Source organism: Cheilinus undulatus, linkage group 9, assembly GCF_018320785.1.
Source record: "Cheilinus undulatus linkage group 9, ASM1832078v1, whole genome shotgun sequence".
Taxonomy (NCBI): domain Eukaryota; kingdom Metazoa; phylum Chordata; class Actinopteri; order Labriformes; family Labridae; genus Cheilinus; species Cheilinus undulatus.
In genome coordinates this window covers 17,238,026-17,262,183 of record NC_054873.1, presented here as the reverse complement: position 1 = coordinate 17,262,183, position 24,158 = coordinate 17,238,026, and the positions used below count along the sequence as shown (strand labels likewise).

At 37.8% G+C, this 24,158-nt stretch overlaps 3 protein-coding genes across 3 annotated transcripts; 2 read left to right on the top strand and 1 right to left on the bottom strand.

Annotated features, from left to right (window-relative positions):
• The first annotated feature begins 4,040 nt into the window (after positions 1 to 4,040).
• Positions 4,041 to 5,228, top strand: szl (sizzled). Its single transcript, XM_041796535.1, has 4 exons — positions 4,041 to 4,321; positions 4,424 to 4,590; positions 4,719 to 4,811; positions 4,918 to 5,228. The coding sequence occupies exons 1-4, from the start codon at positions 4,041 to 4,043 to the stop codon at positions 5,226 to 5,228; spliced, it is 852 nt and encodes a 283-aa protein (XP_041652469.1).
• A 4,389-nt stretch (positions 5,229 to 9,617) lies between these two features.
• Positions 9,618 to 10,891, top strand: LOC121514454 (prolactin-like). The gene is made up of 5 exons (XM_041794564.1): positions 9,618 to 9,627; positions 9,706 to 9,884; positions 9,985 to 10,086; positions 10,375 to 10,560; positions 10,682 to 10,891. Exons 1-5 carry the CDS (start codon positions 9,618 to 9,620, stop codon positions 10,889 to 10,891), a joined length of 687 nt encoding a protein of 228 aa, XP_041650498.1.
• Positions 10,892 to 15,401: 4,510 nt separating this feature from the next.
• dbx2 (developing brain homeobox 2) lies at positions 15,402 to 21,130 on the bottom strand. Its single transcript, XM_041794749.1, has 4 exons — positions 20,857 to 21,130; positions 18,112 to 18,195; positions 16,131 to 16,315; positions 15,402 to 15,593 (listed from the first exon to the last, which is right to left on the bottom strand). The coding sequence occupies exons 1-4, from the start codon at positions 21,128 to 21,130 to the stop codon at positions 15,402 to 15,404; spliced, it is 735 nt and encodes a 244-aa protein (XP_041650683.1).
• Positions 21,131 to 24,158: the final 3,028 nt, after the last annotated feature.

The following is a 24,158-nucleotide window of genomic DNA, read 5'->3' as shown; positions in this document are numbered from 1 at the left end:
TAAGTGAAATGAGACATTAAGGAGCAGTGGTGGACTATTTTACATCAGTGTGGCTGCAGGGAGTGTGTTAATAGGGACAATAAAACATGCGATCAGTGGTGATTAAAACATTTTATTGCACTAATTGTGGATCATAGTTAATCCTGATTAAGGCGATTAATCTTGACAGTTCTAAAGAAACAATACAAATGACAAAGGCAATCTCACACGAGATGCTTGGGTTTGCAGTTTCTTTTCTAGTTAAAACAGTACATCAAGTATCTGTTGTGCAAAGGTGGACAAAATACTCTGACTTTGTTTGGGGAAAATTGAGTGACAGTGTTGCAGTGTGCACTTGAGTGTGATGACCTGAGCAAGCAAATCATCTAATGCCAGAATGCTCTAATATGTTCAGCTCAAAGAAGTTTATTCAGGTGCCACAGCGGCACAAAACAGTGGCTAAGCTGTCCTTGGAGGAGAAGCTGTGTTCTTTTCTTTAAATTATTTCATTGTGGTTTTCAAAGTCAGTTGTGTTTATTTGCTAAGTTTTCAACCAGAGTTGTGTTTGACAGACAGGTGCCCTGTTTTTCAGCTCATACTCTATCACCTTCTCATTAACCGAGGCAGGGGCAAGCCACACATTACCAACACAGACAGAGTGTCTACGGGGCAGCCATTAGGCTCAACAACAGACCCCTGCTGGGCTCCTGGCAGGGGGAGCTTGTTAAATGTGTGGCCCTATTGTTCTCCCAAATTGGTCTGTGACTCTAATTGCCCAGTTAGTCCCCCTTTTTTGCGGGCTCTACTCGTCTACCCGACCTGGAACCAGCCTCCGCTCATCAGATCAGGCTGTAAAAGTTGGCTGAGCTGGGGCCGGGGAAAGGCTCGAGCTGGCTGTGAGAGGGATGGCCCTTTCTGCAGACAGGGCTGGTAGTACTCAGGCACAGAGAGGAGGGCCACAATGACCGTGGCAGGCTGGCTGTAATAGAGACCTCTGATTCATGAGAGAAAGTCCTCCAGGGGCCTGCAGGCATCAGTCACAGATACACATCTAAATCTGCAGACAGACGACATCCAAACAAATTCGATGATGCTGGTTTGTAGTTCCATTGTTAAATTAAGAGGCTTAAACACAAAGACAGAGCGAATGAGACAAATTAGCACTTGTGTCTGCATCTCGTGGCAAGATCTCGTCTTGAATGGGTACTGTCATTTTGTGACTGAGCCCTGATGCGTCTGCCTGACCACAGAAGCTCAATACTTCATTGGTTATGTATGCTTTGTTCAAGTAAAAACTGCAAGACCCACTGTTTTTTTGAGCAGTGGTAATTTTGACAACTATTTTGAATTAAGTCTGTCTTTGAATTAAAATATTCTTTAATTTTTGACACGTTTGAGTCATTTTCAATCCGCATAGTTTCAGTTGAGGAAAACTCAAACTTTTTAGTCCAGTTTTGGTCAATAAAAAGTCCTTTGATTTAGTCAAAAAAATCTCCTTTATCTTTATCAGCCAAGTGATGAAATTAATATAAGTAAAGACTCATTCTACTTTCTCAACTTTAGTTGTGTTTGGACAGATCGTACACAAATTTAGGAAATGTCATGAAATTTCTATGCCTGGCAGTCATGCATTAATGTTTTAGTGTTTATTAGTCCCCTTGACAAAAGCTGAAAATTATACTCAATATGCGTGATAGTCAGATTAATGCCTTTTTTCAAGAAAATAAAGATTAAAAAAGGCTTAAATTTCTTGAAAATGGTAAAAAAAAAATAGCTGCCAGTACAGTAAGAAAAATGTACCCTAGTTTTGTAAAGTTACACCTTTACCTAGTCAAGAAACTTAATGTAGCTTGCAGCCACTTACAGTCACTTCAAGCTAGTCAGGCCTTCTTTTTTCTTGTTATGGGGTAACAATAGGAGGATTATCTGGAGCTGTGACATAATTGTACCATATATATTACATCTGATTATATCAGTGATGGGCAGCTGGCAGCCCAGAGGCTACAGGGGCCCTCCTCCACGCTCATGTGGCTCTCGAGTTAATTTCAAATATTTAGAAACTGTGAAAATGAGGAAAACAAATACAATCTGCCATGCAAACATGAAAAATAGACACATTCCTATAATTATATTTGATAACTAGTATATGTTTGTATAATAAGTGATATATTAACTGTGCCATGTCATTAAATAAATGTGGGTGAAAAAACAGATGTGCAAGTAGAAAATACTAAAATAATTACGTTTATTGCACTATATACTAGACTTTTTTAATGGCTTAAATTCTGTGTTAAACTAAGTAAATTAAACATTTCTGTCTGCATTTGCATGATAAAGGCTATGTATTTGTTTCTTTTGTTAAATTAAAAGTAATTACAATTGTTAATTTGAGAGTTTGTAACAATTTGGCCCATCTGCTTGTGAGAATAAAAATTATAGGGCCCTCTCATCCATCGAAGTTTTCCATCCCTGAATTAGATGCCCTTTCCTACAAATTAGACCACTGGTTCTCAACTGGTGGAAGCCTCAGGACCCACAATGGACTCAACAAAGAGAAACTGTGACACAAACTTCTGATATCTTTCGACCGATCAGCTTTATTCAGTTAAGATTTGTACAGTTTGGACCTCAGGAAAAACCAAGAGACAGGACAAAACAAGCATGTTTAAAAGCATTTTGTAGACTGTTGCTGTACATTTTTTTCCAGGCACACCTTCTCGACCAATTAAAAGGGCTTTGTGACCCAGTTTTTGGTCCTGACCCTCCACTTGAGAACCACTAAATTAGACAATGATTTTAATTCTTGAAATATATTCTTCATTTTTAGTTGTACTACTTAAAAAAACAATTAACTTCTCAGATAAATGTTCTGTAGGTCAAGGTTGATGCTCCTCAAGTCCTATCTGAAAAAATAAATGCTTTTATTAAAGCTAAAACACAGAATTACACTGAAACTGTGAACATTTGATCAATACTGCTTAGTAGGTATTAGATTTTATAATGTTCCCCATGTTCTGCAGAGAATTTTCTCTGCTGATGCATCAAACAGCAGAGTAGCTAGGCTAATAGTATTTTGCATGGGGATCCCAGTTTGTGTTATTGGCAGATCAAAGCCAGGTGAGCCAGGAGAGACGATGCTTTGCTAATGAGAACCAGAGGCTCTGCAGATGAAACCCCTCCAATTAGGACACTGGGACACATGAAAGAGACTAGCAATATGAAGGAGACTGCCTGTCTGTCTGCTGAAAACCTCAGCTTTCCATTCATAGGAAATTTCTGAGATGCAGTTTGTGAAACTCAGCCAAGTGTCATTGAGTCACTAATTTTCTAAATATTCGTGGGTGTAACAAAGTCTAATTCATTTTTCACTTACTGGGCAGAATGTGTCTAAAACACTGAGAGGGCTAAAAAAAAAAACACCACTCAGGCCAAGAAGTAGGTGCAGAACCTTTGGAAATTATTGCACATTACACGGATAAAATTACACATTGAAATATGCAACATAGGAAACACTGCACATGAAATGCCCTTTTAAAAATTACAGCACAGGAGATGCTCCTGCACCAGATATTATATTGCACATAAAATGTTGTGTAGCATCACTACTATTGCATTAGACACAAATGTAAATCACCTGGGTTCTTTTTTTTTAAACAAGCACTATTTTTGATTCCCATTTTATCTTTGTGACTTTTTCACTTTATGGATCCAAATAAAACAGATTCAGCTGTATGTGGCTGTGCTCCATTCAGTGAAAGCTGGCTTGTGATTGCCCCCCCCCGTCCCCCCTTACAAAGACCCTCCATCTGCTTTCTGCCTCCCCCGCTCCTGTCTGCAGTCATCACAAAACAAGCCGTTGTCTCCAAACGCATCGTCTCTGTGCCTTTGATAGATTCTTGATAACAGACTCACAGACTGATGGGGCTGGCTGACCTTGCTGTATATAAAGCTAGCAGCAGCACTTAGAAAGCCATTCAAGGACAGAAGAGACTCCTGACAAGCAACCCCAGAGAAAGCTCATTCATCTACCTCTAGTTGCGGACTTTTTCAAACCCTTCATGATGGCTGTGTTTTTCACTATGGCTCTTCTGGCTGTTGCATGTCCTTTGATGGCATTTGATTTGGGCCAGTCCACCCGCTGCGTCACTATCCCTAACCAGATGAAAGTCTGCAAAGACGTTGGATACTCTGAGATGCGGCTCCCTAACTTTTTGGGTCACAGTAACCTGGAAGGTGAAGTGGTTCCTCGTTCAGAGGACTGGAGGCCTCTGCTCCAGACTGGCTGCCACCCTCAAGCCCAGGCCTTCCTCTGCTCTCTCATCGCCCCGGTCTGTCTCGACACGTAAGGATATTTTACATTTATTTTCCTTTTCACTCTCTGTGTTCTTTGAAATCTTCCTCACATGTAGGTCATTATGTAACTTTTCTCTGCTTTTCCCTCTAGTTTTATCCAGCCTTGCCGAAGTCTATGCATTGCAGTCAGGGACAGCTGCGCCCCAGTGCTCGCCTGTCAGGGTCACCCTTGGCCTGAGGCACTTGACTGTGACCGCTTTCCAGCTGAGGAAGACATGTGCCTTTCTCCTCATGCTAAATTTAGCCATGTTGCCAAAGGTAAGCATAGACCAGATACCAGCTCTCTATTACCCTACAGCATTATCATTGAAACGGCTCTTTCAAATGTCCTACATTCAATTTATTGGCTCTGAAGTTTTATAAGATCATGCCCTTTATTGTTACAGATTTGCCCAAACCTGCCTGTCAGAACTGTCCTGCTGTGGAAGAGGCTCCTGCAATGAAAACAGTCCTGGATGCATTTTGTCAGAATGACTTTGGTAAGTTACAACTCTTTCAGTAGGCTTTGATTTATAATTTTTCCCATTTGCCTGTTCTTTAATGTTTCCAAACAGTTCATTCATTTTTCAATTTTCCCTCCCTCAGCTGTGACAGCCAAAATTCATCGCCATCGCCTACCCACAGGAGAGCCAGAATTTGAGATTGATGGGCGTGTTGAGTTTATCCGTCAGGGTCCTCTGCTACCTTACGACACCCGCCACCTCCTCCAGCAGTGGCTCCTGGTCAACCTCCGATGTGCCAATGTTGTTGCGCGTCCCGGACGATCACAGCTTTATGTTCTGACGGGTTCTGTGCAATCTGACGGCAGCCTCGCTTTAACCAATCTCTTCCCTTGGCACAAAAAAGACGCCAACATTGCAGTGGCCACTCGCAAGTGGAAGCACCACAGATGCTGAATCAGTGGATACTTGAGGATCTGAATCCATGTTTAAAATGTGGAATCAAAAAAAGTAAAAGGATCCCACACCTCACACATATCTAGGGATGGAGAGATTCTTGGCATTTGGGTTACATAAAATTTTTAAAGTTAATGTAAATCAGTGCAAGACCAGAGCTGGGAAAACCTTTTGTCTCCTTAGAAGCTCACTACCTCTTCCCTGCTCTGACAGCACACAGTGATAGAAATGCACTCAAACCTGTAAATATTAACTGATGTAAATTGTTTGTATATTATACAGTATTTTCTATAATGATATTGATGTATTTATGACATCTTTTATATGTATGTTGAGCAGAAAAGATGGCAATAAAATATATGTTCTGTGGATTTGTGCTTTGTGACTTTTATTTGTGTTTGTCTTTCATAAGAGGGTGACACTAAATTCTGATGTTTTTTTTAGTCATTTTACCACAAGGTGGCACTCTTTTCAAGCAATCAGGGACCACATACAATTTCACATTAAAATTAAAACATGCATGCAGTGTCTGTAAGATAGGTCGCCGCCACTTTGCCAAAAACAAAAAAAGACTTTTCTAATTTAATTATTTCCAGTCTTAAGAATCTTTATCTTATTTATTTTTTCTAACACGTTACAAGACTACAAAGAAAAACTTGAACAAATTTAACAGGTAAAATTCGTGAAACCCCAGACATCCCAAAGCTATCAAAAGTTGGATGCTTGGTAAACTTAAATGAAACCTGGAAACTCTAATAAAAGTGCATTTTGATAAGAGAATAATGTTAGAAGTAGAAAAATAAACAAGAAAAAAATCCAAAGCACTGTCTTCAAACATTAACATGCGTTTATTTTCCTGGCATGGTTATATAGTGACCTTTAAAACACACTTTGATGCGTTTCGACATCAGGCCTTCATCAGGAAGTCAAACAAACAGGAAGCTGTGGGTTCTTTTAAAGTGGACAGGTAATGGACTGCAGAGGGTGTAAACATCTAAAACCTCCAGCAGATGGAGATAATACGGGTCAATGGAGATGTAAAATAGCACCTAAAGAGGTTTACATTTACTGTATAAAAAGACAAATAACCTTTCTGTTTTAGGTCAGTCAGGCATACCAAAATTATTTCCATGCTAAATGCCAGAATAATGACAGGGAATCTTTTTATTACTTTCTTCAAAGTCAGAAGTTAAAATGCATTTCCTTAGTATTTGGTAGCATTGTCTTTAAATTGTATGATTTGGGTCAAACATTTTGGGCATCCTTCTACAAGCTTCTCACAAGAGTTTGTTGGAATTTTGGCCCATCCAGACAGAACTGGTGCAACTGAGTCAGGTTTGTAGGCCGACTTGCTTGCACACGCTTCTTCAGCTCTTTCCACAGATTTTCTGTAGGATAGAGATCAGGGTTTGTGATGGCCACTCCAAAACACTGACTTTGTTGTCCTTAAGCCACTTTGTAACTAATTTGGTGATACGCTTTCAGGGTCATTGTTCATTTGGAAGACCCATTTACGCTCAAGCTTTAACCTCCTGGCTGATGTCTTGAGATATTGCTTCAGTATTTCTACATAATGTTCTTTCCTCATGATGCCATATATTTTATGGAGTGCCCCAGTCCCTCCTGAAGTAAACCACCCCCACATCATGATGCTGCCACCCATGTACTTCACAGTTGGTATGGTGTTCGCAGGCTTGCAAGCTTCTCACTTCTTCCTCAGAACGGTCGTTACAGCCAAAAGTTTTAATTTAATCAGACCACAGGACATGCCGCAAAAAATTAAGGTCTGTACATGAGCTCAACCCTTGACAGCCTACACACCACTTTATTTCCATTTTCTACTTAAACCAGTGGTTCTCAATGTGGCAGTCAGGACCCCCTTGGAGGCGCGAGACACTGAGAGGGGTTTGCCAGATGCCTTTATAAGATATTTTTTAAACTATGTAAAATTGTATGTTTCATCAATTTTTATGAAAATATATAAATAAAAATGGTAGATGTAAAAAAAAAAAAAAACAGTCATTTGATGAGATTTACACCGAAATTAAAGTAATGTTTAAAAAAATCTGTAAAAAGTAAGTCTGCACACCAGCATGTTGACAGACTTGGCTGGGCCCCTGGCAAACCACAGACTGGGCCTTCCAATTCTTTGGGTTCTAATGTTAAAAATATTTATTTGTTCCACTTTTTAACCCCTTTTCCCCACACAGTTTAGCCAATGTTTGCAGCTTTTCATAAATTTTGTGCAATTTGAGCCATTTTGCCTCTTTATACCCATTTTTGCAATTTTACACCAGTTTTGCCACTTTTAAACCTGTTTTTATCACTTTCCCGCCATTTTTGACACATTTTTGCCACTCCTAACCTATTTCTGCCATTTTTAATCCCATTTCACCACCTCTTCTGCCCATTTCTTAAAATTTAAGCCATTTTGTCACTTCAAAACCCTTTCCCTCACTTTTCTGCCCATTTCTGCCACTTCAAAACAAATTCTTTCCTCTTTCCACTTATCGTTGCCTCTGTTGACCCATTATTGCCACAATTAACCCTTTTTCACCACTTTTTAACGCCCATTTATGCCCATTTTTACTGCATTCACTTATTGTTATGCCAGTTTTTGCCAGTTTAGACCCATTTTCCCCACTTATAAAATCCTATTTCACCACCTTCACCCATTTTCCCCTTTAAAGTCATTTCCACCACTTTCTAATCTAATTTCACATTTTTTTTCCACCAAAACTGCCACTTGTTATAGCTAATATTGCCACTGTTAACCCCTTTTACCACTTTTTGCTACTTTAATCAACTACCACCACTTTAACCCATTTTCAGTCTTTTAAAGAAGAGGCATTTACATTTTTAAGATGGCTATGGATTAAATAAATAAAAATTTGTTTTGCTTTGATAAGAGTTGTAATTATTCAGGAAAAAAGTATTGCTATCACAACATAACTCTGTAATGACTCCATGGGGCCCCAGTATGGCTGGCCCCCAGAATGCTCTCCAATTTACCCCCACCCCTTATGGGCAGCCTTGTCTGCACATGACTATATTGAATATGCATGAGTGTGTTTAACCGCCTTCAGGTAAAGTGGGGGTCCCCGGTCTCTGGCACCTTTGTTTTGGGGGTCGCGGGCTGAAAAGGTTTAGAACCCCTGACTAAACAACTGTCATACTGCGCTGTTCCAACTACAAGCTAACCGCTAAGCTTCTTATATTTACGTCAGGTGAAGTGCCAAGGGAAAGCTCAGACAGTAAGGTGGTGGCCATTAACTGAAGCTACAGCGGCACCTAGTGGTGAAACAGTATTGGACTGGGATTTTAAGCCTCTGTTTACAAAAAATGATAGGTAATCAGTTTAACCAACTCCTAAGTTCTGAGCCAGCTAATTTTGTAAACCAATTTAAACATTTTAACCACACACATCCCTATTTCTGTCTGAGGGTTTTCTGAAGATGGATGTGTTTAACGTCCCTAGATTATCTTTAAAGACTGTAATGTCCAGGGCATTAATAATGCCCTTACTGTAATCCAGAGACAATTTTATGTTTTGGTTAATAATGTTTAGAAAGTCATGGAAGGCTTTTAAATTTGCCTCTGAATCTGAACAAAACAAGCAAACATCATCAGTATAACACCCTCACCTGATATTGAACTTTATTAAGCTGTTTTTGTCATGATTTAAAACAAAGTCCTCCTCACATTTACCAAGTACAGCTGATAACAAGGACTCATGACTATGCTCACTGTAGATGCCCTGTGTTATAGACCTTATGTAGGACTTACGTGGGATGAATCACTCATTTTACATCTGAATGGCCTCATTTTCATTTCCAGGCAGAGTAGCTGAAGATAGAATGCTGAATAGTGAGCTAAAACGGGTGCCATTCTGTTGTGCTGCAGTCCTAACACATTTAAAAGTGAAAGTAAAAATTGAGTATCAAACTGTACGGCAAAATATTCTAATGCCCTACATTGTGTTTTCATATAATCAACTGCCAACGACTGTGAAAGTGTGTGACAAATATTGATGCTTTTTGCAAATCAGAGAGCCTGCTAACACTTCTGTTTGTTAGTGTCTAAATAGCTGAGCTCAAGGAGCTTAAGCATTTCATATATGTAATAATAACAGCTTTTATTTGTTACTTTAAATGGTTTTAAATGTAAAATATATTTCTGCCTGGGTTAAATCTGTCTTTTCATGGATGAGCAGATAACTAAACCAAGCATAATGTGTGACGTACATACAGAAAAATCACTATCATTATCCTGGATAAACGTAGATGTTAAATCGGCAACGTCATCATTGTTTGAGTGAGCTTCTACAGGAGCAGCTCTGGTGTGAAAAGAGTTCTACTCTTAATCTGGTGCTCAACTCTAAGAGGAACCATGAAAAAGGGTAAGATGACAAAATTAAAGAACTAAGTCCAGACTTTTTGTTCAAGGATTTATAATTGAGATACTTTTTTCTCTTTAGTACTTTTGGTTGTTCTAACATTGGCATACTTGGAGGTTTCCATGAAGGTTGGATCTGCACCAATATGCTCTCATGGACTGGCTGGATGTCATGTTGCTGCCTTGGCTGATCTCTTTGACAGGGTCATTCTACAGTCTTCAAGAATGCACAGCATCTCCAGTGATCTGCACTCTGAATTGGTGAGTTTTCTCTGCCATCAACATCTGTCACATCACCATTTATTTAGCATGAATCATGCAGTTATCCATTTCTAATATCAATTTGTATCCATCTTCACAGGAAAGATATTTCTTTCCCACCAAGAATGTAATAGCTAAAGGGAAGTGCCACACACATGGCATACTAACTCCAGCAGATAAGGAAAATGCCCAGAGGCTGGGGGTAAGTAGTAATACCTGTTATATTAGAATACATGAAAAAATGTATATATTGGGCCTGAAATAAATCAGAGTTCATTTGTGTAATGCATTCAAAACTTTTATTAAAGCCAATTAAATCTTTGGTTTCCCTCATGTGCAATCATGTAGGGGTACAGAGCCAAATATAACAAACTCAAGTGGCACAATAGTTAAAACATTGCATGCTGAGCTGTGGCTCGTGATCTTTGTCTTGTATCATCTACATGAGATGCAGGACCACGGAGTTATTCAACTGTCTTTTTTTGTGCAGAGAGAACAGCTGACAGAGGTGATCCGGAGGCTGCTGGAAGCCTGGGATGACCCCCTGTCACAGCTCTACCACAGCATGTCTCAGGATCTGAATCAAGACTTCAACCACTACAGCTTCAATAAAGCGCTGGAGATCCGTGATATAGTGCATGAGCTGAGGGGTGGAGTGAAAAAAATGGCTGAAAAGGTAGGAACTGGGTGCTAAGCACAGCGTTTAGCTTCATCTTTTGTCTTCCTAACAAATTTTGCTTATTGAAATGATCACTTTTTTCATTTTCCACTGATAATTTTCCTTCCATCCAATTAAGATGAAGCTTTTGGGAATGCTTGATGACAGTGTTGGTTACGTCACTCCTGAAACTCTACCCTCCTCTGCTGCATTATCCTTCTACAAAAAAGGAAAACTCGACCAGATGGACCATCATGACCTTCTCTACTGTTTTCACAGGGACTCTCACAAAGTCAAAAGTTATCTCAAAGTCCTGAAATGCACTTCTCTCCCTGGATCGGACTGTTGACAGGAAAGCAACACAGTAATGTGTGAATTCTTTGCATCTTGTTTGATCAGCTTTGACTTGTTTGTAGAATTTCTTTTGGCTCCACTTATGTTTTTTATGTGTTTGCATCCGTATAATGTATTTAAATGAAGGCGTTATGTTTTAATGATCTTTGTAATCAATGTCCCGTTTGAGCATGAAAAGGTTAAAAAAATAAAAATTAGCATAAGTCCAATGCTGCTTTTGGTCATTTTTTTTGTAAATGGAATGGGGAGTAGAGTTGATTAATGCCAAAACTAGTGAAAGTCAAACAGTAAGGGTACCACTTCCTATAACCATCAACAAGCTTCTTACACCTCTGAACTGAAATTTTGGACCACTTCGTTAGCAAACTGCTCCAGGTCTCTCAGATTTGAAGGGTGCCTTCTTGCAACAACATTTTGAGATCTCTCCATTGGTGTTCAATGGGATTTAGATCTGGACCCATTGCTGGCCACTCCAGAACTCTCCAGCGCTTTGTCTCCAACCCTTTCATTGTGCTTTTTGAGGTATGTTTCGGGTCATTGTCCTGCTGGAACACCCATGACCTCTGACGCAGACCCAGCTTTCTGACATTAGGCCCTACATTGCAGCCCAAAATCTTTTGTTAGTCTCCAAATTTCATGATTCCTTGCACACAGTCAAGGCACCCAGTGCCAGAGGCAGCAAAACAACCCCAAAACATCTTTGAAACTCCACCATGTTTGACTGTAGGTACTGTGTTCTTTTCTTTGTAGGCCTCATTCCATTTTCTGTAAACAGTAGAGTGACTTTTGCACCCTGAGTCTACAGGAAAGCTTGAATTTGTGTGGAAGTTGACTGAGGATGTTTATCCACCATTCCAACTATCCTGCATTGTCCATGGGTTGTAAACTTCTTGATTACATTACACACAGTGGACAAAGGAATTTCAAGATCTCTGGAGATGATCTTGAAACCTTGAGATTGTTTATATTTTCCACAATTTTGCACAATTGTCCTCAGACAATTCTGGGCTCTTCTTTCTCTTCTCCATGCTTGGTGTGACACACACAGGCACACAACACAAAGGTTGAGTCAACTATTATACATTCTAACTGGCTTCAGCTGTGTTTTCTACATTGTCAGCACCTGTTACTGCCACAGGTGAGTTTAAATGAGCATCACATGCTTGAAATAAAATGATTTACCTACAGTTTTAAAAAGGTGCCAGTAATTTTGTCATTTGTTATTCCAATGCACATAAATGAAATTTACACGTGTATACTGCATACATTTGTAATTGTCACAATTTTTTGGAGAAACTGTATTTTCTGGAAAAATTCTAGGGGTGCCAATACTTTAGTCCATGACTGTATGCCCAGATCCTATCAGGAAGTCCACCAGCTTCATTTCAGTGTCAAAATAATGCGACTTTGATGGTGCCAAATGACTTTTAACCTGTAGTAAATTTCGTTTACATCATTCTGTGTTCTTCAACATGCTGAACTTATAAAGGTTAGATTTATAACGAAGTCATCAATAATTGTCCACAATGTAGAAATGTTTTATTTCCTGGCGCTCCACTTGCGCTGGTGAGCATTTAGATATCTCACCAATTTCACAAAAGGTTGCCGTAACTGATATGAAACGTATGATTTCATTCAAATTTCACATGTATGATCAAAGGCTGTCCCTCTACACACTCAAAGGTTTTTTTCATTTTGCTGTAGTGCCCCCTATTGGCAACAAGAAGTGACACAATTGGGCCATTTCTTTATTCCCATCACTGAGGTGAACCTTTCAAGCTTAGATTTGGGTAGAAAGGCCTCAATATTTGTCTGCAACACTGGCATGTCTTATTAAAGGATGCCTTACTGGTGATGGAGAGCATTCAATATCTCGCCGGTTTCACAGGAAGTTGGCCTAATTCTGAAATGAAATGCAGTTTTACTTCAAATTTGACATGTATCGCAGGGTCTGCCCCTCTACACATTTAAATGTTAATTTCATGGATTTGATGTTGCACCAACCACTGTAAGAAGCCAGTAGCAACTCGTAAAAAATACATCCTTTTTTTTTTTTTTTTTTTTTAACACAATGAATATTGGCTCTGTCTTGATCAACTTTACATATCAGCATCTCTCTTTGTCACAATTCCACCTACTGTTGATTGACAGTACTTCCTCATACACAAACTGCAATGTGCTATTTTTTTTATTTATAGAGCGCCATAAACAAGCTGTAGATGGTTAGAATAGGCAAAATGGAAAAACTTTGACATGATTGTTTAACTTTAATCTCTGTCTAAAATTATGGCCAGCTTGATTTTGTTCAAAATTTTGGCAAGGGTCTTTGAAGGCCAGATAATACTGGTAAGCCAGACCTGGCCCCTAAACTGTTGTTTTGGGATCACTGCCATTAGGACTCAATATTGGGTTATTTAAAAAAAAAGTATTGTTAAATATTGAAAATAAACTCCTGCACGCTGTATAAGCCACAAACATCCACTGGCAACAGTATGCCTTTCGATGTCTTCCAATACTCAGTAGTGCTGCACAATTAATCTAGTATCTATCACAATCAGGATGTGCAGTTACATAATCACATTAAAAGCTGCAGACTCTTAAGTTTACAATATTGCACTTTATAGAAATGCCTATATTTTCAAAATAGGTAAAGCATTTACGTTATAGAAAATATTAAGTTATTTTTAAAGCACCACTGTTAAAACTTCAGATTTTGTCTTTTTTGGGGGAGAGAGGTTTCTAAATTTTTGTATCGTTTGAGCTGAAAAATACACACTGTAAAACTATCATTATTCTCTGCATTTTCCTTGATAACCAAGCAAGAACACTCATTATACCATTTATTATGTTGTCCTTTGATTTAATAATAACATATGTATTATTATTCATATATCATTAATATATATATGTGTAATTCTTCTTATGGTATATAATAAGGTTTTTATTAAATACAATAATGTATTTTTATATATATTATAAATTGTTATATATTTTTTATATATATTGTCCTATGATTTAATAATAACATATGTATTATTATAACATATATATTATTATCTAAAAATATAATATATGTACAGTGCTTAACAAATTTATTAGACCACCTGTTTCAGAGACCATCCAGCATCATGAGGTGCTTTAATGCGGCCTCTTTCATTTTCAGTGAGCTCTCCACGTTTTACCATTTTGAACAGGAATGAGGAATTTCAAACTGAATTCACCTTTTTAAACACAAATTTGAGCCGGCTCACTGTGCTTCTCTGAGAGGTCAGAAATTAATCAAGCATAACATTCAACTACTAAAACTAATTTTTCTGTTCAGGAATGCAAGTAAATAACTGTAATTTGACATATTAATCAAGAAATAATAATGTTCTTGACTATTTTTTTCATTTTTTTATAAATCAGTCAATTTGAAAATTCATGGATAACAATAATAATTATATTTTAACATTAAAAATATCATTTGGTTTAAAGAGCTTTTACATATTGATGTATTAACCATTGCAGAAACATAAAAAATGATTTTGGTAATTACCAATGCTGTTCATTTAGGGCAGCTGTGGCATAAACCTTACTTTGAGTGGTGGTCTAATAAATTTGTTAAGCACTGTGTATATAATTCTTCTTAATATATATAGTAATGTATTTTAAATATATTTTAAATTATTATATATCTTTATATATATTGTCCTATGATTTAATAATAACATATCCTATTATTAATATCCAGTTGAACCAACTTGCACATTTGAATGGACCATTGCTGCTGTTTTTTGGCTTGTTAGATGCGTGTGTTAAAGATATGACTCAAGATCTCTAATTTTTAAATCTGGGACTTTCTTTACCAAAAATTATTAGAATAAAAGAGACTGTATCATTTTTCTGATATCAAGAAAGTAATGAGGATCAAAGATTTTGGTATATCAATGGGAGGCACAAGCTGTACATATTTACAGAATGGTATATTTAAGAAAGTACTCATTAACATGTAAATGGTTCTGTTAAGTGATGTAGAGAAAAGGAATACTGAAATCAGCAATTAAACCCCTTTATTTACAGTTTATTCAGGCCTGTCTTATCATGAAAAAATATTTACAAAATATGTCAGGCAAAATCTGACCTCAAAATCATTCTTTATAAAGAGCAGAGCATTAGTGTAAAGCTTCCTGATGTATGATTAAAAAAAAGAAAAAATGCATACACGTGAGCATATTAGATGACATGACTCATTTGTATCTGACTGCGTTTTCATTCTAAGAAATGTTTTTTTTTTTCCAGGAAGTACTATCAGTGTAATTGCCAGTAGACTTCCTAGTGAACCAGTGAGCCATGTTAACATGATAACACAGCTGCTGAACCTTAAAAAATGTATGATTCAGCAAAATGATTAGATTCTTTGAAAGGTTAATGATATCATTATTAGTCTTCATAGTGTTAAACACTCACCATCATATTATTGGAGACTTTTTACATAATTTTATTTCCAATTTTAAAAAGTCATTTCACGTGTCCCTGGCACTTTTCTGTAGCGGGGATTTCTCTGTTTTTGTGTCAGTGTGATTCTGCGATGGTTCGTCCTCTTCTTGAGCGAGACCTTGAGCCATGAGCTCGTCCATTGGGGAGCGATTGTTATGAACCTCCTTCTCCTTACAATTCCTCCACTTCATTCGTCGGTTCTGAAACCAAATCTTGACCTAAAAAAGACAAAGAATAGAGATGTTTTTTTCTATTTCTGAGGTCCATGTGTTTTAAGTCTAGCTAGTGGCATAGAGATGGTAATGTCTTCCTGTCTAGGCACCACTGTGGTCCAACAAATACAAGCATAACGATTACAGACAACTGGTACATGGATGGAAACCATTATTTATACATTGCCGAAGGGGCAGGGGGTCCAAAAGAGGTCTATTATTTGATGGATTCAGATTCAAAAGATTTTGAGCCATCCAGTTGATTTCCTTTAAACAGTTAAGTATAAATGGCATCAGAAAAGCAGTGAAAATATATGTTCTTTATGTTTCCTAATAATGGCATCCAGTGGCAGCATGCAAAGAGAGAATAAAAGTGGGGCTGAAGTTGAGCCCTGAGGAACACCACAGGTAAGAACAGGAAACTGTTTTGCCAAAAAATAGCCAATACAGTTTTTTTTTTAAACATATGAGCTCTTAACCAAAAAGTGTCAAACTGCTATGTGCCTCATAAACATGGGTTGCTTTAGTTCATTCTCTTATTACCTGTGACTCCTTGAGACTTAGATCAGCTGCCAGTTTGTTCCGGTCTGTCTTGCTGATGTATTTTTGTCTCCGAAATGTCCTCTCCAGCTCCTTTCGTTGTTCTTCAGAGAACACTGCCCTCCTGAGGATCCCCCTGCGCGTTTTATGACTCATATCAGTAGACCACATGCGAATGTTTCCTCCCTCTGAAACATAAATAAGAAAAAAAAACATTTAAGTGTGTTTATATCAACCGTAATGTCATTGCCATTAACAAAAGAAAGCTTAAAAGTAGCAGTACAATAACAATCCAAGGAAATATAGTTTTCTAGAAATAAAAAAAGCAGAGGATTAGCTGATTGGGCTCTAAATCATCTCTCAGCTGTATTACACAGTTGTACTTTAAATGGGCAAAATCCCCCTCAGTAGGCACCAGTATTTACGCTTTACCAACCCCACCATATTTCCTGTCTTTTCAAAAGAAGATCATGCCTGTTGTTGTTGCACTGACTCTATCACTCACTTTTGATTTCTTTTTTCTATTTGTCCAATTTAACAAACTGGGGGTGACTAAAGATAATAGAAAGCCACTTGAGCTGAGAAAAAGGGATTTGATGAACTGTGAGGAGCAATCCCACGCTACTTCACTCACAGGTGCATGCACAACAAAAGTCAAGTGGAACAATTTATCCGATCCATTCAGTGTTGCCTTTTTAATCTGTACGACAAATCTGCACATAGACCACCTCTAGGGAGCACATAACCACTTTGGACATGCTTCTCACTTCTCAATTGGGACTCAATGGCTTCGACTTAAATAGCTGATTACCAGGTCATTCCTGGGCATCGTGTGTGTCTACTCTAGTGGGACGACTATAGAGCCCTGTGGGACACCAACAATAGAGACGTTCAATGGAAATGCCATTACTCGATGGCTCAGTGGCCCAACACTAAATCTTTTCTCTTGCAGGTATGAGGCCAGTTTGTATGTGAAGATGAGCTCGAATAAGTCTATAAAAGTCACTTTCATTGAATGCTTTATGTCCTAGTCAAGAGCCCTCCAATGGGCTGGAATGAGAGTTGAAGGACAGGAGAAAAGAGGGGGGTCGGTGAACCGAGCTCTTTAGCCATACAATAGCTGGGGGATGTTCCTGGCTCGGCCCTCTTCTGTAGAGAAATGGACAAGCTTTTTGTGCTAAACGGAGTTCATTGCTGCAGTGAAAAATTGCAGTGAGGTCGCGTGTGGATGGTAGAGTGAAAGTGCCAATTGGTCACGGCCAGACTTGGCATTGTTGCGTTGCTGGGCACTGTGGGAAAGTGTCACCCCAATAAGAGGACTCCTGGGACCTGTGTGATGGGGGCTTTCTGATTTGTGCTATTTTCAACAACATTTGACAGGCATCTTAGGTTGCAGCAACTAATAACTTCCAATTGCTGTGGGACAATGCCACAGTGTGGCAACTGCTACACTTAATTCATGCTAATAGGGTTTAATAGTACTAGTGGTTAAGCCATAAGTGATGTGAAATCAAACAATTTAGGCACAGTTTTTGAGAAAATTTTGAAAAATTAGCTGTAATGTGGGTTTTTTGGGTGTTTTTAAAATTCCAAAAGCATTAGAATTTATTGAAAGCTGTTGTAAGTCACTATCGAAAAGCATTGTTAAGCTGTAAGAATCAGCATTGAGAATCCACACCTTGTTATTGTAATCTTACTATGACAGAAGACACGATGTTTATTGGCTTTGCATATTTGCACTAGTAAAAGTGTGCATTTGCAAGTACAAAATAGGGGGCCCCAGGGAATCTTAAAAGCCTTGCAACCCACCCCTTTTCCCCATCCCAAACAGCCGTGAATGCTTATGAATAGAGCTGTGCAGAGTTGAGCAGAGAATTAGCTCTTTGGCATTGCATCAGTAATTAGCTGTGGAGAGCATGGGAGACCCTGCTGCTAATGCTTAGAGAGGAGCTGAGGCATCGCTGATGAGGCATAAAACACTCACTGGAGAAGACAGGAGGGGGGCTGGACCCACCGCAGCATGCCAGCAGATACTGCGGGCTCTGCAGGAAAACACTGCTCAGTACACCTGCACAGATGGATAGGAACAGTCAGATATGAGTGTGTAGAAAACAGTGAGACAAGTTTATAATCCACAAGGAGCTGTACTGGGGTCACTGCTTGTTTGTAGTTCTGCTTTATCTGATTTTTCACTGTTCTTTCCTTATGATCAAGGTGCTTTTAACAGCAGTGTTGGGCTTTAGGTCAGTGGTTCTCAGTGTATCAAGTCTAGGTTTGCCATGGAAATGTATAACCTTATTACTACAACTATACAATGACTATTATAACAAGTATTAAAGATGCGTTTTGCATGGATATGTGTATGGTGTGCATTGGGAATTAGGCCTTTGGCAAAAAAGTTTGAAACACAATGCTTTAGGTGATGCATGAAGATAAAACTATGCATCCCTTAGAGCAGGGATGTCAAACTCAAGGCCCAGGGGTCAAATCTAGCCATTGGTACAGTTATACAAGATCATATCATATTTTTGTTATAGCTGGCCCACTGGTGGGAGATCCTCAGGTTTTCATCAGTGTAAAAACGTAAACTTAAACTTGATGATTTAAGATATACTTGTTAAGTCATAAAAATTAGAAAAAGTGATAATAATTAGATAAAAAGTCAGAAATGCTGGGGAAAAAAATGAAACTAAATTTTTGTTTCATATTTTTACTTTCTCAGTTCATAATTTTGACATTTATCTCATATTTTGACCTTTTGGATTCACGATTTTAAATACTAAGTCATATTTTGACCTTTAAACTCCTAACTTTGACTTTTAATCCCATATTATGACCTTTTAGACTCAATTAAAAAAAAATTACAACTCATATTTGGACCTTTTTAACATATTATTTTGATCTCATATTTTGACCTTTAAAACTCATGATTTTGAATTATAAATCTCATATATTTACCTTCTAAAACATTAGTTTGACTTTTGATTTCATGTTTTGGCCTTTTGAACTCATAAGTCTGAATTTTTATGTCAGATTTCAAGTCTTTTTTTTATCTCAAAAAACATCATTAACATCAGTGCTAAGTTTTTCCTCCATGATTCATTCCTGGTGAAAATGCAGTAACAGTTTATGGTTAGATGTTGGCTCTGTTAGGCTCTCAAATTCAGAATCTGGCTCCTACTGTAAGTGAGTTTGACACCCCTGCTTTAGGGTCACCTACAGTCACAGGTTGGAAGTCTAACTCAGTGAGTAACTTCACTCATGGTGCAGATATGTCTCACTTTAAAAACAACAACCATCCAAACGTGTTATTTAATATTTAGATTAAACTGTCCAATTTTATTTGGAAACAACCCATCATTAAAATCTTTTCTATTCACAATGTTCACAATATCCAGCACTAAAAGATAAACACACAACAGATACTCCAAATTACCCTTTCAAGTGACAAAATATTTATGCATTTAAATAGAAAACAATGAGGAAAAGGGGTTTTCTATCATAACTTCTTCAGTTTGGAAATTGATAAAAAAAATTAGCACTATTATATTTTTGCTGCCTGTCTTGCAGCCGTTAGTATTCCTAATCAAGACTGAAAGAAATCTGTGCTGTAATATTGATGTATCAGTATCACTAGTTTTTTAAATTCCATTTTCTGTTACATTATAAAGAAATCGAGTGCCAATAATAACAATGAAGCACTGAAAACTGAGATCCACACAGAGCTAGATAAACATTTGAACATACAGTTCATAAATTCTCTGAAGAGGCCTGAAAGTTTCTTTTTTCCTCAGTAGTGAATGTGAACATGTGGTAAGATGTGTGTTGGGTTTTGTCAGCATTATCTTGGTACAGGTAAATATTAGCTGAAAAACGTGTCATTATTTAAAGATACAAAAATATCTGGCGATATTTACAACCAATATTTCAGCTGTAAATACTGACCTATTTTGACTGATCATAGCAGATACTATAAACCGCCTATAGGCTTTAAATATCTGCCAACATTAGTTGTAATTATTGTCTTTTATAGGCTGCAGAGATCAGCCTACAATAGGCTATAAATATCAGTCATATGTACAGATACATTTGTGGAGTTCTGGGCAGGACCAACAGACCAAACTCAGCTCATTTTTCTTTGTTTATCCTCATTACTTTAACTAATATAATGCTTATAAATATTGAGCTGTGTTGACTGTAGATATCAGATAATATCAGCTGTAAATATCAGCCTATTGCTTATAAATATCTGCCAACATCAGCTTTATTGGCTGTAAAAATCTGCCGGTATAGGCTATAGATATCAATCATGTACAAAGAAATTTATAGATTTTTTGGCAGGACCAAGAGAAATGTAGGATACTGGCAAAAAATACAAAATATTGCATTTCTAAAAGTTTAGATGCACATTTTAATAGTTATGACAATGGGGATTCTTAAAAACTGTCTAGTTATATATAAAATAATAGTCTGTCAGTTATAGCGCTAAATCTTTTACAAAAAAATGATTTAAGTATTTTTGATACAATGTTGGTTTTAACAGAACCCAGCAAGTTAGAAAAAAAACATTGTAATAATTTTTATATTTAAAGAAGTTCTTCACAGAAACCCAACTAAATCTGTCGTTCAGTTAAAATGAAACTTTAACTAAATAAATCGTAAGAAGTGACATTATGTAGGTGCCATATTTTGTTTAAAATCCCTTTTTCATGTAAACATATCTGCTTACCTGAGTGTGGCATAAATGGTCCTAAGGTTTTCAGCTGCTGAGGACTGTGGGCCTGGCTTTCGTAGACTCCATGCTCAGAGCCCCAACTCCTCCTGGGACCTTCATACCCTGCCAGTCTCAGGTGTACACCTGCTGTCCCCTCCTGATGAGCAGAGGGCGTCTGAGACTGCAGCAGATTTTCAATCAAAAAACTCTTTCCTGAGTTTCCGAAGCCTGGCAAAGGCGGAGGAGAGCCGGCCATATTCCTTGTGGTGCAGCTCTGGACTGAGAGCATCCTGTTCACACAGTGACCCGAACACTTGAGTGCCCTCTTCAGCAGTCACAGCTCAGTGACACTAAATTCTCCTTTAATCCCTTCTCGAGTGACCAGGCCAACTTCATTAAACTCTGAGGAAAACAAAAGTTCCCTGCTCTTCCTCTTTCGGGCCTGCACTTTGCCACAGCGCTGCATCCTGATTGGCTGAGTGGCTCTAATGTGCTTCTCAATTCAGATAAGGCTGGGGTCCTTTCTGCTGTGGCAGAAGGTGGGTCTGGCTCATTCATTATGTCAACTAGCCTATTAAATGATAGACACCAGAGACAATGGGCTGCTGGCCAAAGTTTAACATGCACCAAACAGTCCTCTGCAGTAGTAAATAGTTTTCTCTTTTCTCCTGCCTCCCATTGTGCCTCATACAAACCCCTCAGCAGTGCATTTGCACCATGGCTTTTTCCCTCCATTTTATTTCAGAAACTTTGCTCAGCAAGGGATTTGTATTGCTTTTTCTTAACTTTTAATGTGTGCTGACACAGTAACATATTCATGTTTTGAATTTTATCCCAAAAATTCTTAGGAGAAGTGATTTTTTAAAAGTTTTTTTCTTAAAGTTTAACACCCTCTTAGGTCTTATCATCTTACGTTAAGATACATATTTTTATTTATTTTCAAGTTTTTTCGTCTATTTGGTTCAAGTGTACTGAAATCCTAAGCAAACATGCATCAGTACTTTTTATTTAGCACACTTTTCCCATGATAATGAGTCAGTTTCTGTTGTTTTTGTTGAGATCTTAACAAATATGTTGTTTTCCTCAGGATAGTAAAGCTGCATTCATTGGGATAATGGGATCATTTTCTTCAGATTTATCAATTTTATCTTATCACAGGTAAACTGTTGATAATGAGCTATAACAGTCTTAGAGGTGGAAAAAGTGCATGATTATTGTACTCAAAAATACAGTTGCTCTGGCTAAAATTGACTAAAGTAGAGGTGAAAGTACTGGTCTATAAATCTACACCAGTACAAGTAAAAAGTATGTAATTTAAAGTTTACTCAATGTACTGAGTACTGGATAGCTACTGAGGAGTTGTACAGTTAAATATCTTTCCTTATTGGCAACAACAACAACAAGAGAATAGATCTCAACCATGTTCAGGTAAAGTCACACCTTTATATTATATTTAAATACAAAACAAAATTCAAATATAGATTAAACTCACAAAGAGTTAAATTTAACATTTTAAAGTTGCATATATAAGTTGACACGACATATAGTAAAACTACACTTTTGAAAGAAATATTTTCAAATTAGAGCTGCAATAACTAGAGAAGCTGTGGCAAGCTGGGTCTCCTCTAGCAACCTTAAACTGAGGCAAAGCATACTGATGAAGAATACGCACTATGCATCCTATAGGGACACTTACAGCCACAGGTGGGAGGGTAACTCAGTGGATAACTTCACACATGGTGAAGATATGTCTCACATCAGAAACAACAACAATCCACCAGAATCATGAGCGAAAGAACCCCAGTACTCATCAGCTGTTTTGGGTTGTGATGTGAATCATTCTCTCACTTGAGTAAATATTTGGTTTAATTTCAACCCCTGATTAGTCTATACCTTGATAATACAATAGAAATATACTTATTATCATGGGAAAACAGTAAGATTAAGTGAATAGTTGTATGTTTGCTTAGGAGTTCCTTAAAAACTGCATATTATAAGGTCCCGCCCTTTAGTTATATGCTGATGACACTGTATTTTACATAATACTTGCAGATTGACAGGTTTGACATTTTCTTAATCAGAATACATTTTAATAGAAAAGAATCTCTTCAGGAACTCAACTTAACATCCCCCACCCACAAATGTTTATTATACTTATTTATTTATTTTTTAACCTGTATGGGCGTTTCGAGAAGTGGTAGATTTCAGTTCTAAGAGGTCAGTGTGCCTCCATATGCAGTCAAAACGTAGGGCCAAACTTCTTATCTCCAAAATCTCCACTTTTCAGGGAATGAAAAAAAAAGCTGTATGTTTGCAAGTAATTTAACATTAAATGGTCATACTCGCATCTTTCAGGCATTTTTATTGATTTAAAAAATGTAAAAACCCACTGTCAGCTGATTTATGAAAATAACTAAAATAATGAAAAAATGGAGACACAAGGTTTTGGCTGATGCCAGGGATATAACACTTTATAGTGGTTTAAAAAAGGTAAAAATCCACTGTACACCACTGATCTATGAAAAAATTAATGAATGGGGATACAAGGTTTTTCATTGACGCTAGGGATATGACACTTTTTATAGGTTTAAAAACGGTAAAAACCCACTGCCAGATGAATAGCTCTGATTTCTGAAAAAAAAAAAAAAGGACATAAAAGGTTTTGGCCCAACACCAGGGATATGCCATATTAGAAGGCTGCAACTGCAAATTTAAAATAGAAACACAGACCCACATGTCGGGATGTTTTGGTACAAACACGTCCAATGAGAGGCTTGTGTAACCTTTCACACTGCAACTAATGATCCTCAACATCATAATAGAAAGTCCAACAAGAGGGTGACAGACGTAGAGTTCAGGCACAGTAAACAGGCATATCCAGTTTGCCGGGGTGTGTGCGGGAGGGTGGCGGGGAGCTGCGGTCCGCGCGTGTAGTTACCTCATGCTGAGCATGGAAATTGGCCCAGACAGCTCGGCCTATTGTGTGGTGGCCAGGGAGCCAAAGGTTGCTTGTAATCAAATTTGAGGTTTTATTCCTCAGACTGGTGGAGAAGGCATAGCGCTGTGTCACATGATGAGTGTTAGGAGGTGTCTGTGTGCACTTTTTTACTTTTGTGTGTTAACATGGCACACAGAGACCAGAGACTATCATAGTCCCCTATGGCTTTTTGTTCAGAGGAGAGTCATTTATCTTTAGTTGTCCTATTAACTCTATTTTTGCCTAAAATAGCCCTGTTTGTTGTCTTTAAGGACATTTAGTGTAAGTTTATGTACGCAGTCTTACTTTCTTTACTGTCTTTTAGCAACCAATAAGAATG

Bases quoted from the DNA above. Each gene is read 5' to 3' on its own strand.
- dbx2 (XM_041794749.1), bottom strand. From the start codon at position 21,130: ATGCTCTCAGTCCAGAGCTGCACCACAAGGAATATGGCCGGCTCTCCT. The intron at 16,316-18,111 runs GTGAGTGTTTTA...TTTATGTTTCAG, and splicing joins CCCCCCTCCTGTCTTCTCCA to AGGGAGGAAACATTCGCATG. The intron at 15,594-16,130 runs GTAATAAGAGAA...TGTCTTTTTTAG, and splicing joins TAAGTCTCAAGGAGTCACAG to GTCAAGATTTGGTTTCAGAA.
- szl (XM_041796535.1), top strand. From the start codon at position 4,041: ATGGCTGTGTTTTTCACTATGGCTCTTCTGGCTGTTGCATGTCCTTTG. The intron at 4,591-4,718 runs GTAAGCATAGAC...TTATTGTTACAG, and splicing joins ATTTAGCCATGTTGCCAAAG to ATTTGCCCAAACCTGCCTGT. The intron at 4,812-4,917 runs GTAAGTTACAAC...TCCCTCCCTCAG, and splicing joins ATTTTGTCAGAATGACTTTG to CTGTGACAGCCAAAATTCAT.
- LOC121514454 (XM_041794564.1), top strand. The intron at 10,087-10,374 runs GTAAGTAGTAAT...TTTTTTGTGCAG, and splicing joins AAAATGCCCAGAGGCTGGGG to AGAGAACAGCTGACAGAGGT. The intron at 10,561-10,681 runs GTAGGAACTGGG...CATCCAATTAAG, and splicing joins TGAAAAAAATGGCTGAAAAG to ATGAAGCTTTTGGGAATGCT.